The sequence below is a fragment of the Zea mays genome, chromosome 1, assembly GCF_902167145.1.
Source record: "Zea mays cultivar B73 chromosome 1, Zm-B73-REFERENCE-NAM-5.0, whole genome shotgun sequence".
Lineage (NCBI taxonomy): Eukaryota > Viridiplantae > Streptophyta > Magnoliopsida > Poales > Poaceae > Zea > Zea mays.
The window spans coordinates 165781576-165794627 of NC_050096.1; the positions used below are offsets into that span (position 1 = coordinate 165781576).

The following is a 13052-nucleotide window of genomic DNA, read 5'->3' on the forward strand; positions in this document are numbered from 1 at the left end:
AAAAAACATACGCATACTTCAAGCAAACTGTTCTTGCAGGCTCAGACATCGGCTGGGGGAGGAGCGGCACCCTCGGCGTCGTTTCCACCTTCGGCAAGATCTGGCACGGCCCCAGGCGGCGACACGGGCGGAAGGACCTCCACCTCGAAGGAGGAAGCCAGCGCCGCAGTTGGACCCTTGACAGCCGCGTCAAGCCTCTGGACCTCGGCTTAGGCAGCCTCCTCATCGTTGGGTAAGCAGTACCCCTCGCTAACCCGCTCCAGATCCACGTCGTAGTGGGAAGCGAGCACGGCGAAGGCCCGCCTAACGCCGTGGTGCAGCACCCCGCGGAGTCTGTTGCGCACATGGCCGCCCAAGGCCCGCAGATGACTCTGGGGGGAGCTACCCGAGGGGACACTGTCGAGGCCAAAAGCCTCGCAGAAAGCCGAGATGGCCTCGGATATGGCCACACGCTCGGCCTCCTTCTGCTCAGCTGCCTCGGCAAGCGCCTTGCAGTTCTTGACGGCCTCGTTAAGAGCCGTCTCGAACCCTGCAGATGGCAGGACAACTTTCTTCAGACGCAAGGTGAAGAATGGCGACAAAAACAAAGTCACAGAGCGGGCAAAACATACCCTCGGCCCGGGCACGCTGCTATGAGGCCATGCCTCGGGCAGCCCGGACAGACCCGACGACCACGGCTAGACCCTCCGCAAGGGTCCCGGCCCGAGCGGTCGCCTCGGGTCTAGAGAGGGGGAAGCCCCCTCTGCGCCAAAATTTTCCTCGGAAAAGTTTTTCGCCAAAACCACTTTCGTGCCTTTCGACTGCGTCGATAGCGGAATCCTAATGACGAGCAAGAGAGACCTTGAGCGGCAAGGCCGACCGAGCCGAGGGACTCCTACGCCTCCGGGATATGGATACCTCACTCGTCACCTTCCGCGAAAGGTAGCTCGCGCTCGGATAAGTGATTCTGCTACCGACGAACAAGTCCTAATGCTCGAAACAAGAGGAAAGAAACACGGCTTTATACCCAAATGTTCAGGCCTCAGCAGCCACAAAGAACAAACACACGTACTTGGGGGAACAATGGTACCTAGACTCAGACGTCGGCAGCACCCTCGGCGGCTGTCCCGACCTACGACAAATGTCTTAGTACTTAAAGCTATTACATCTCGCTCTCAAGAGGGTACCATTGCAAACAGGACTCCAGGTCCATTCCCGCAGGAATGAACAACCTCCACACAAGGAGGCCTGCGGGATAACAAACTCCAGGTGGCTCGCCGGCGACCACTACACTAGCAGAGCGACAACGACCTCCACCTCGGACGGCTAGACAGCAGCAGCGATGGCCTCAGGGCAAACGCTACTGCTGGAAGGCCCTCGTTCATGTCCCCTCACGGGGGACGAGAACCAGCCATTAAAGCCAAAGAGCCGGAGGCCCCGAGCGCAGGTGGCACTGACGGTCTCGTCGGCGGAAGCAACCACCGCTGCGGTGGGAAGCCTCACCAGCGGCGGCCGCCGCTTCAGCACCGGCGACAGCAGCCGCCTGCGCACGGCACGACCGTCGTCCGGATGGAGGACGGACAGCTGCACCCTGGCCAGGCAGCAGCAGTTCACCTTCCCCCGCATGGCTGGAGGACGCCTCCTCCGCAGAGCTGGAGGATGTCCTTCTCCCCTGAATGCTCGAGGAAGAAGTGGGTCGCCGGCCCACGCGGAGGCAGGCCCCACCTCGGTGCGCCCTCCTCCCCAGCCCGGATGATGAACATCCTTGATGCTGAGGGCGGGGCAGAGGCCACAGCCCGGCTTGCTTCTCCCCACCACAAGGCTGGTGGTCATCCCTACGGATGACCATTGGTGAGGGACTGCAGCCGGGCTGCATGATGAAAATCCTTGAAGCCGAGCGGTGACTGGGGAGCGCCAACTCCCATCGGGTCGTGCTCCTGAAACAACAGCAAAAAGAAGGCAACACAGGTGCACCCCATATGGGGGCTCCGAAGGTGGAAGGGCACGGAGGCGAGAAGTGTGAAGGCATGGCTACTGCCCGGGGGATCGGTCCCTTTTTAAAGGCAGATCTCCTCACTCGCACCCTCAAGCGTCACAGGCAAAGACTCCACCGACGCGCTTCAAGGTTCTCGCCCTCCGACGCGGGGGCTGACCCGAAACGGAAGAAGCCAAATCGCCGCACACAAAGCATGTAACCGCCCCGCGGTTATAAGCGTTCCCCCATCCTCGCCGAAACCAGCGGTCGAAAGGGCGGACCGCCACGCAGGAAGCATGCAACCGCACCACAGTTGTGCGCCCTTTCGGCCCCGTCGCGTCCAGCGGACCAGCATGGAGGCCCGGGCCCACATGTCATGTAACCGGTGCAACGGTTACTGCATGCAAGGAAACCGCACCGCCACTCGCGCCAATGCCGCGTCTTCTCGACTGAGGAACCAGTACCGCGACTCGAGGCAGCACTACGCATGACCCAACAATGCCAATTGAGTGCAACGATCACAGGTCAGTCAGCCATGGGGAGAGGCGCGATGGTCGATATGACCAGAGGCAGGCTGGCAGTAATTGCAGCAACAGACGGGCGGAAGCAGCGGTCCGATCACCTACAGGCTCACACCCTCTCCTGAAACGGCAGGGGAGCCCTCTCCCACGGAGTAAAGACGACACGCCCGTGTTCTGTTCCTCCAACGGCTCGCGCACACGCCATAGACGCCCCGCGAATCGCCCGTCCCGTCGCATTAACTCCTTGGCAGGGCAAGCGACATCTCCAGCAGGCGAAGCGAGCGCCGTTTCACCTCCGTCATGATGACCGCGTCAAAAAGGTGTGCCGCCTTATTTAAATTCATGTCCTTTTTCTTTCCCTCTCTCTCTCTCTCTCTCTTGCCACAGGGACCGGGAAAGGGGGTATTTCGAAAAAGGACCCTTCCCAGCGAAGGAAACGGGCCCCGAGCCCTCCTACTAATCAGGGGTTCGAAGGTTGCGCCCTCCGGGGTTCGGCAACCGCCCCAGAGCACTCGGGCTCCATGCCCTTTACTGATCAGGGGTTCGTAGGCTGGCCCCTCGGAAGGGTTCGACAGCCGCCCCCGAGCACGCAGAGTCAGGGATGACCCTGGGTACGTCTATTACATGGTCGAGGCTCGGGCTACGCTCCCGAGGTACCCTAGGACATTTCTGAGACCAGCGGGAACGATTTTGTAATGGAATCCCACCGGAGGGAGGCATCGAGCCCTCGGACCCTATCGAATGGGTCCGGGTCCGGCAAATCACCTGCAGGTACTTTTGGAGCACGCCTGTGGGCCACTAGCCGACCCTTATCGAATGGGGCTCGGGCGTCCACTCGGATCACCCGCTAGCAACTCACTGGAAACACCATGTTCGGTGCCCTCCGAGGTAACATGGCGCTTTCCCCCCCCCCCTTCCTCCTTGCGGAAAGGCGACGAAGGGGCGTACAATAAAAGTCGAAACGGTCCTTGATCGTCCTCTCGCTCCGTGCAGAGGCTCGGGGGCTGCTCTCACACCAGGCTACGGCCGAACCATTGACCACGTCAACAAACCAGCGTGAAAACTCGAAGCCTGACCGTGCACCCGGGCTACGGCTAGGCCGCATGAGGGAACGACAAGGCCATCCGAGGCATCGCAAAAAGAATTAAGACCTCAGAGGAGTCAAAACCACTCCTCCAAGGCCTCGGGGGCTACACCCGGCAGGTGTGCTCATGCGCACCCACCGGAACAAAATATAACCAAGAAGGGTCGGTCCCCTTGCAAAAATCTGGCAGAACCTCCAAGCGAGTGCCCGCACTCCCTTTGAGGCTCGGGGGCTACTGTCGGGTACCGTAATTAGGGGTACCCCCAATGCTCCTTAATCTGGCTGGAAAACATCTTCAGAACAAGCCATACACGGCTGATAAACGCGGTTCAAGTCAGGGTCACGTCTGCCGAGGGACGCGACCTCATCCGAGCCCAGCCTCGGGCGGGAACAGTAGTCCCAGACGGATTCACGCCTCGCTCGAGGGTCCCCTCAACCAGTAGACGCACCCTCAGCTCGCCCGAAGCCCAGCTTGGGCAGACTTTGTCGTGCAGCAACCTTGGCCAAATCGCCTTACCAGCCAACCGAATCGCATGCGCATTTACTGCGGGGATCGCCTGACACCTTATCCTGACACGCGTGCCTCAGTCGGCAAGGTCGAAGTGACCGCAGTCACTTCGCCCCTTTACTAGCCGATCTGACTGGAAAACAACGCGGTTCACCCCGCTCCGGCTACCGTGCCAACCACCAGGATAAAACCGAGTCACGATCTCCCACGAGTTTGGCCTCGGGCGCAACAGGGAGCTCCGCCTCGCCCGACCTCAGGCCTCAGCCTCAGCCTCGGCCTCGGAAGAAGATCTCCGCCTCGCCTGACCCCAGGCCTCGGCCTCAGCCTTGGCCTCGGGAGGAGTCACAACCTCGCCCGAGCCCAGCCTCGGCCTCAGGAGAAGTCTCTGTCTCGCCCGACCTGGGCCTCGGACCGACTGTGCTACAGGGGATACATTATTACCCTACTCCTAGCTAGCTGCCTCAGGCTACGAAGGAACAAGACCGGTGTCCCATCTAAGGCTACTCCGGCAATAGGTAATGATGGTCCCCCTCGTGCGCCCATGACGTCGGATCGCTCTCAACCCCCTACGGAAGCAAGACAACGTCAGCAGGATCCATGCCGCGCCGACAGCTGTGCTTCTACTAGGCTCAAGGCACTTCTCCGATGGCCACGCTAGCTCGTGTACAGGGCTCAAGGCGCTTCTCCGCCAGCCACGATAGCACATAGCTACACCCCCTTGTATAGCTGGGCATCTCCTTGTATCTATAAAAGGGGATGTCCAGGGCCTTCCTAAGGCACGACGCCGCGCACACACGTTGGACACCGCGCACACACGTTGGACGTCGTGGACACACGTTGGACGTCGTGGGCAGACGCGGCAACTCTGACAACGTTGGTCGCTCTCGCCCTCGCTCCCTCGCGCGACGCTTGTAACCCCTACTACAAGCACCCCGGTGTGAGATAACATAAGCCACATTTCCCTCTTGTGTTCCATCTTGCATCAACCCATCTGGGCAGGGACACGCAACAACAAATTTACTGGTCGGTTGACGGTCCTCGCGGGTCCGAAACGCCGACAGATAGTGATACAAAACTTATTACCAATACTTTGAACCCGTTGGAGACAAACTTCATCACCATTGACTTAGATAATAGTATGATTTTAAAGGTCATTTTTTGATAGGCTTATCTCCAAATTGATTACTACGAATGCTCAAGGTGTGGCCATTAGGTCCTCAAGGTTGTTACTTAAATACGAATGCTCCCTTGAACCATCTCTAAAACATATAATCTCTAAATATAGATACTTTTGTACTACCCTAAGCAGCTGAAACTTAAGGATAATATAAGCTAGTTATAATATGTTGGCTTAGTACCCTAGAATCACTATTTTTATTTTCAATTTTACAAATAGGGGGGACCTATGCATTATATTACTTAATACCAAAACTTTCTATGACCAAGCATATTTGAAGGCTTGCCCTGCTTATGTGAAAACTTTGCCTATGCCAATGAGAGATAATAAAAAAAGAGAAGGTAATATGCGAACCTATACAACTATTTTTTTATTCAACCACTTGAGTGATGTTCATTATATTAATTTAGCAATAACAATTGGCAAAAATAAATTATATTAGGCCTTACCACTACTGGAAATTTTCTCTATGAAGTTAACATAATAAAAATGAGAGAAGGAACATATTTTCATGCAATAAGAGATTGACTCAACAAATATCCAAGCCAACACACCATGTCTAACTCGATATATAGGATGAAGGGACAAATGGATAAAACATCTCTAGTATTCTCATTTGCCCATTCTTCTTTGATCAAGTCCTGCAATCCTTGGAGTTAGGATAAAGGAACCATATGATAAAATTATGTTGGCATTCATGACAAATGTTTTGTTCATTGTTGTGATAATTGCAACAAGGTTTCTTTATCTATTTTTTTGGTATACACTATGTTTTAATCACACATATCAAAATTATGTTGTCATTCATGACAAATGTTTTGTTCATTGTTGTGATAGATGCAACAAGGTTTCTTTATCTATTTGTTTTTGGTAAAAACTATGTTTTAATCACACATAACAACTCTTGATGATCATTGATACCCTTTTAAACATAAATAAACAGAACCACATGTTTTTAGATCTATTTTCTGACTTTGAGCAAAAAAATAGGTGGTATCACAACCTGCCTTGATTTGTTCCACATCCATAATACCAATATAATGTATTAGTTGTAACCCCTAAGGTGTCACTCTCCATAGCTTCCACCCAAACATCATTGTCTACTAGATGCTTGGTGATCACTAATCCATCAAACTTCGTTGTTTTTCAAATCAAATAGGGCCAACATTGCCCTTTGTAGAACTGTTGGCTAAATCTTACGAGGGATCACCCAACTATACTTCATATTACTTGGTGGCTTAGTTGGGTGCGCAATGAAAACCAATTATCATTTTTACTTCCAAAATATGAAACTAATACTAACACAAAACACACATACACAATTAAATCATAGTGTATGCCCAAAAATTGTTATAGAAACATCATTGCAATTCTTAGAACAATGAACAAAAAATTGTCATGAACAACCATGTAATTTTATCATATGGTTCCTTATCCCTACTCTAAGAATTTCAGGATCTTGTCAAAAAAGAGTGGGCATTGGACAATCCAGAGATGTTAGTACATTACTCCCTCCCTCATATATAATGAGTTGGACAATTTTTGGTGTAAAAGTGCCCATCCCTAACCACCATTTCACCACTACTAAATTTTGCCAAATAGGTCCAATGCAAAATTCTTCCTCCAAGACATTCTCTGTCCTATATAGAACCTACATGAATATTTTTCTCTATCACAACTCAAAACTAAGTGTGACATCTTCACCCACATGTACAATAGCTCGTTCCTCTCCTTCTCATTCCCTAGTGTATATTGTTGACCTAATGCACCTTAGCCTCATTGATTTTGTTCATGTTTCTCAATCTCATTGTTCCATCATATTTATTCTTCTCATGTCTCCTCCTCCATAATGTTTGCATTCTCAATGTCCTTGTTGCATCCTTGGACATTGTGCCATACCACTTGTTCTTAGTTTATGCTCTTCTATTAGTTGAAATTGATTGATATCCACAAATTTTGTTAAAAAGATTGAGATCCACATTAGGTGGTCAGAACTTCACAAACTAACCTCCATCAAGCGGATCATATATTATGTGGATAAGGGTCGCGCATGTGTAAAGGTAAATGTGTCATGCCATTATCACCCATATATTCAGAAAATACCATGGGAAGAAAAGCAACTTTTTCTTGTATTTTGTGCAAATTGTTTTGTCGACATATAAAGTGTAAGATAAGAAAGTGGCCACTAAATATCAAAATAGACTAGGTACCATGTCATCTCTAGTTTATCTTCTAATGGTTTTGTTGGGTAAAGAAGAAATATTGTTGATATACATGGCCTATCATGTGTATAAATAGCCATCAAATTAGTAGTTAATCCATCACCCATATTATTGATACGAACTAGCAACATACATAGTGAAGTACACTAGCAACATCTTAGCACCAATGGCAGCCAAGATTTTTGCCATCCTTGCCCTCCTTGCTCTTTCAGCAAGCGTTGCTACCGCGACTATTATTCCACAATGCTCACAACAATACCTCTCTCCGGTGACAGCCGCGAGATTTGAATACCCAACTATACAATCCTACAGGCTACAAGAGGCCATCGCAGCAAGCATCTTACGGTCGTTAGCATTGACCGTCCAACAACCATATGCCCTATTGCAACAACCATCCTTAATGAATCTATATCTCCAAAGAATCGCAGCACAACAACTACAACAACAGTTGCTTCCAATAATCAATCAAGTAGTTGCAGCGAACCTTGCTGCTTACCTCCAGCAACAACAATTTCTTCCATTCAATCAACTAGCTGGGGTGAACCCTGCTGCTTACTTGCAGGCACAACAGCTACTACCATTCAACCAACTTGTCAGGAGCCCTGCTGCCTTCTTACTGCAGCAACAGTTGCTTCCATTCCATCTACAAGTTGTGGCAAACATTGCTGCTTTCTTGCAACAACAACAACAATTGCTGCCATTTTACCCACAGGTTGTGGGAAACATTAACGCCTTCTTGCAACAGCAACAGTTGCTACCATTCTACCCACAGGATGTGGCAAACAATGTCGCCTTCTTACAACAACAACAATTGCTGCCATTTAACCAACTTGCTTTGACGAATCCTACCACCTTATTGCAGCAGCCCACCATTGGTGGTGCCATCTTCTAGATTTTTTTATGCTTTATACTGTAATAATAAAGTTCTCATACTGATATGTGCAACTTCTCAGTAATAAAAGATTAGAGATCTATATTTTAAGTTCAAATGCACCCAAGTGTGTTCCACCATTTTTTGTTTCGCTAAGACCAAATACCAAAACCTTTCAATCATATTATTGTATGAACTCTGCATAACTCCACACTACCACTTACAAACATTATGAAGGGGTTGGTGGCTAGATGGAGGTTGCAACCTAGAGGATGAGAAGGATGATGTGTAAAGGTTGCATAGATGGGCTTAGGATGAAATCTGTTGTTGGCCTAGAATGTTGGTATCTCGATTATTTGAGGATACAATATCGAAAGTCCATGATATCGAACATATGATCAATTTGTTTGTTTTTGTTAGTTTAGTTTTGATTTCGGATATATTGGTTTGGTTTTTGGTCAATTATGTTCACGTCTAAGCATAATATATGTCCATGTTTAGATTCTTAGGCCTAATATTTAGTCTGTTAAATTTAGACTAGACTTTAGACAACTAAAACTTTAATCACTAAATTTAGATTATAGGACCATTTGGGTCAGGAAAGTTTAGTTCTAATTCAATATAAAGGCTTACCCCTTGCCGCTTTTGTTGCTATTCGCACTCCACATGGCTATGAGCCATGTTCTCACTTCTCTGTGTTCGTGTTCAATTTTTTGTCCTTCTATTGTTTGCCTAAAAACAATCACTAATGGATAAATAAATATTTAAAATTTGGTACAAAAGATAGTTCAACAAAATGAAGTTTATCCACATGTGGATCAAAAATACTGCAAAGAAAATATAGTTCAAATAATATATAAAATTTTGGAGACATGATTCTATACTGGCTTGTGATTTACATTACTCTCGCTTAGCAAACAACACGTTAAGGATGTTGTCATGGGAGGTGTTTAGGTTATATGATCCTCGATGCCTCCATGACAATTGCCATCGCTTCGCTCAAAAGAAGACTCCTCATGCTTTTTTATGCATTTTTAAGAGAATAGGAGGGGCCTTAGGCAGGCCCTGCAAACAATGGCGTTGCCACGCCCCATGTGTCTAGCGTATAAACTATATATATATATATATAGTTTATGTATTAGGAGCCCTGGGCTCTCTCTAACTAGAGAAAGCCCTGACCCTCACCCGACCAGCCCACAAGATGTTTTAGATGCACCGTCTGATCCATTCAATATGACGTCAACAGACTTTTATGCTTTGTTGCACACAAGTTTACACTTATTTTGTCATACTATCTGAAATCGCCTCCTGTACTATCATATAAAACCGACCGCGATGACTGCTTTGCACGAGAGGACTAGGGTTTCAGCGGCGACGGTTGCACGAGATGTGAGCGAGTGCGGGGAAGCAGGCACGACGACGCCGGATGGGCGTGCTATGAATCTCTGACCACTGGCTTGGTTGCGGACGCCACCCCACAAGGACGCGGGCATGGTGGTATGGGACCTTCCCATCGGCCATCTCCTTAGGCTTCACCTCCACTGTCGCCGCTGCCACTACCGAGCCCCATTCCCCGATCCAAAGCACCTCAAACCACGGCTCTGCCCAGATCCAGATCCACCCAGCGCAACGCGGCCGTGGAAACCAAATCTCACCGCAGAATAATGGCCTCTGTGGTTGCCGCATGGCCATCGCACTAGCCAGAGTTCACGATCGCCGCGCCTCCACCTCCTCGCCGCAGTCGCACTGTCTGTTTGCAGCAGCCACACAACCTGACTGTCTATTTGCAGCAGTCGCACCTGTGTCCCGTCCGTCTCTACGATGGTCGTCGCCACTAACGCTCCAGCGTCGGTGGCGCTGTCCCCTACACCCAAGGCCAGCGACAGCAGGAAGGCGGTGGTGCCCGTGGACGCGTCGGAGCTGGAGAAGCACGTGCTGGCGGTGGACGACAGCTTCATGGACCGTGTCGTGATCGCCAGGAGAATCTCATAAAAATGCCTCGTGGCGCAACAAGGCGTACTCCAAGCTCTTCTTGCATGCTACTTAATTTTGATTTAGGAGATAACATTCAGGTATGTGTTTTCTTTTCCCTCACTAATAAGTACAGAGTTAGAGAAACCATTTAAGTTTGTCCATCGCTCGAAAGTCCCTACAAATGGTGCATTTCTATTCACTTGATTTCATGGCTGAATAGTATTTCTTTATAATGAAGTACTAGATAAAAATTTAGAAAGGTGATATGTTGAATACTCCCTCTATTTTTTGTTAGATAAAAATTACCAGTTTTGACTCAATCAATGCCACCAAAGCTGTCAGCGGTAACCAATTGTTTAAGTTGTGCTTTGTTAAGCAAACCCTGGTGGAGCATACGAATGTAATGACTAATGAGAGTTTCTTTCTCTGAATAATTGAGTTTTGTAATAATATTTATTTTTACTTTGAATACAGGTTGTGTTGCATTTGCAAACCAAAAGCTTCTTAGGATTCATTTAGTAACTGCCACCAATATTGAGCTTTCATTTCTTGTTTGTGTATTTAAAAAGGCTAAAATTGCCACCAATAATGAGCTTTCATTTCTTGTTTGTGTATTTAAAAAGGCTAAAATGTCATTCTCAGAAGGAATAATTCATAAATGTTTTTCCAAGTGTGTGTTTTTCTTGTATATATGTTTCCTTGTGACAGGTTGTTGGAGAGGAGCTTGAAGTTTTAACTTGAATGGAGTCAATCTGTTTATCTTAGCTCTTCAGGAACTCCTAAACATTTCTCAACTGGAAGGATTAATTCATATATAGAATTTGTTTATGGTCGTGTATGATCTACTTTATGTTTTGGCATACTATGAACAAAAAACAAGTGCCTTCTATGACCATCGTGATTTATACATTTTCAAACAAAATTTTACAATACCTCTTGTTGCATTTTACGCTTCCACTAAAAAGCAAGTGGCTCATTCGTCGTTACAAAATAGATCGTTGATTTACGCTAAAATTCGTATTCATTTACGCTGTTTCGGATCACGTTTTACGCTTAAATCCACCTAAGCTAGAACCCGAGCACGATCGGAGCGCACGATTTTCACGCTGTAATTTAGGCCCCATTCGTCGTTACAATATAGATTGATGATGTATGCTAAAATTTGTACCCATTTACGATATTTTGGTTCACATTTTACGCTGAAATCTGACCGAGCCAGAATCCGTGCACGATCGAACGTGCTCAATTTTCGGGCCCCATTTGCTGCTACGAAACAGGTCTATAATTTACATAAATTTTGTATTCATTTACTCTATTTTGGTTCACGTTTTATGCTTAAATCCACCCGAGCCAGAACCCTAGCATGATCGGAGCGCGTGTTTTTTGCGCCGTAATTTGGGCCTCATTCGTCATTACGAAACAGATCGACGATTTACGCGGTAACCGTCCCACATTTATCGCGAATTTACAGCAATACTTGACTAATTTCAAACCAATCCAGATCTACGCACACACTGGTCACGTATATACAATAGCATAAATGGTCTGACGTCGCGATATTGCATGGTTTGTGCTGTTACGTTTCATGTTCTTATGCAGTCGTAAACACTAAACAAACTTGTAAAGTCGTTCCACGTGATTTGTGCGTCAGCAGATTTTTTTGCATGGTTTATGCACATAATTCAATCTATTTATCCCGGTATAAATACTGACGCATGCATAGGTGAACTGCCTTCCCAGATTCGTTGCATGGTATATGCAAATTCAATAATTCGGTTATACCAGCATAAATGCTGACGCAATCACGCGGTGGTGGCCTATCCCCGTCCTGGCTGGGGCTTTCCTTACTAATCGAAGCCCAGGGATTCCATTACCTCGATTCTATATATATATATATATATATATATATATATATATATATATATATATATATATATATATATATGATGAGGCTATTGAGAGCCCTGGGCTTCCATAGGATACAAGAAGCCCCAGCTAGCCATGCAGTACCGCAGCCTGGCTGCGAGCTCACCTCCCACATGTGTCCATTCTTTGCATGCGCACAATTTGTTTCCATTTACATGCGCGAGAAATTAGCATGTGTATCTGTTAACTGCTGCATGCATGAAAACAAAAAAAATCAGATTTGAATGCTCTATTTCATTTCATAAATATAGAATCTCTATAACACTCATGCAGCTAGAATCGTTAGAAACATTTTATAAAATATACTACTACTAACTATGCTACACAGTTTAGGTATTTAAGCAATACGGTATGTTGCGTAAAAACAGTTTCCTGCTGCATGTGCATAAATTTAGGATGGCAATAATGTGCGTTGAGAAGAAAATGGATTGACATGCATGGAAACAAAAAAAAATCTGATTTTAATGCTTTATTTCGTCCATAAAATAGGATCTCTACAACAGCAATGCAGCAAGGCTTGTTGGAACCAATTTATGACATATACTGATACTAATTATGCTATACTGTGTAGATATTTATGCAGTATGGTACACCACGTAAAAAATCTGTTTCATGCTGCATGCGCACAAATTTAGGATGACAATAATGTGCATTGAAAGAAAATGGATTAGCGAGCATGGAAACAAAAAATCTGATTTAAATGCTTTATTTTGTTCATAAAAGTAGGATCTTGACAACAGCCATGGAGGTAGGATCGTTGGAACTAGTTTATGACATATACTGATACTAACTAGACTAATACTCGTGCGTTGCGA

General features: G+C 47.1%; 1 protein-coding gene across 1 annotated transcript; it reads left to right on the plus strand.

Annotated features, from left to right (window-relative positions):
• The first annotated feature begins 7575 nt into the window (after positions 1 to 7575).
• On the plus strand, positions 7576 to 8404 carry z1D_4 (alpha zein). Its single transcript, NM_001112176.2, has one exon. It carries the CDS (start codon positions 7633 to 7635, stop codon positions 8356 to 8358), a length of 726 nt encoding a protein of 241 aa, NP_001105646.1. The 5' UTR covers positions 7576 to 7632; the 3' UTR covers positions 8359 to 8404.
• The last annotated feature ends 4648 nt before the right edge of the window (positions 8405 to 13052 follow it).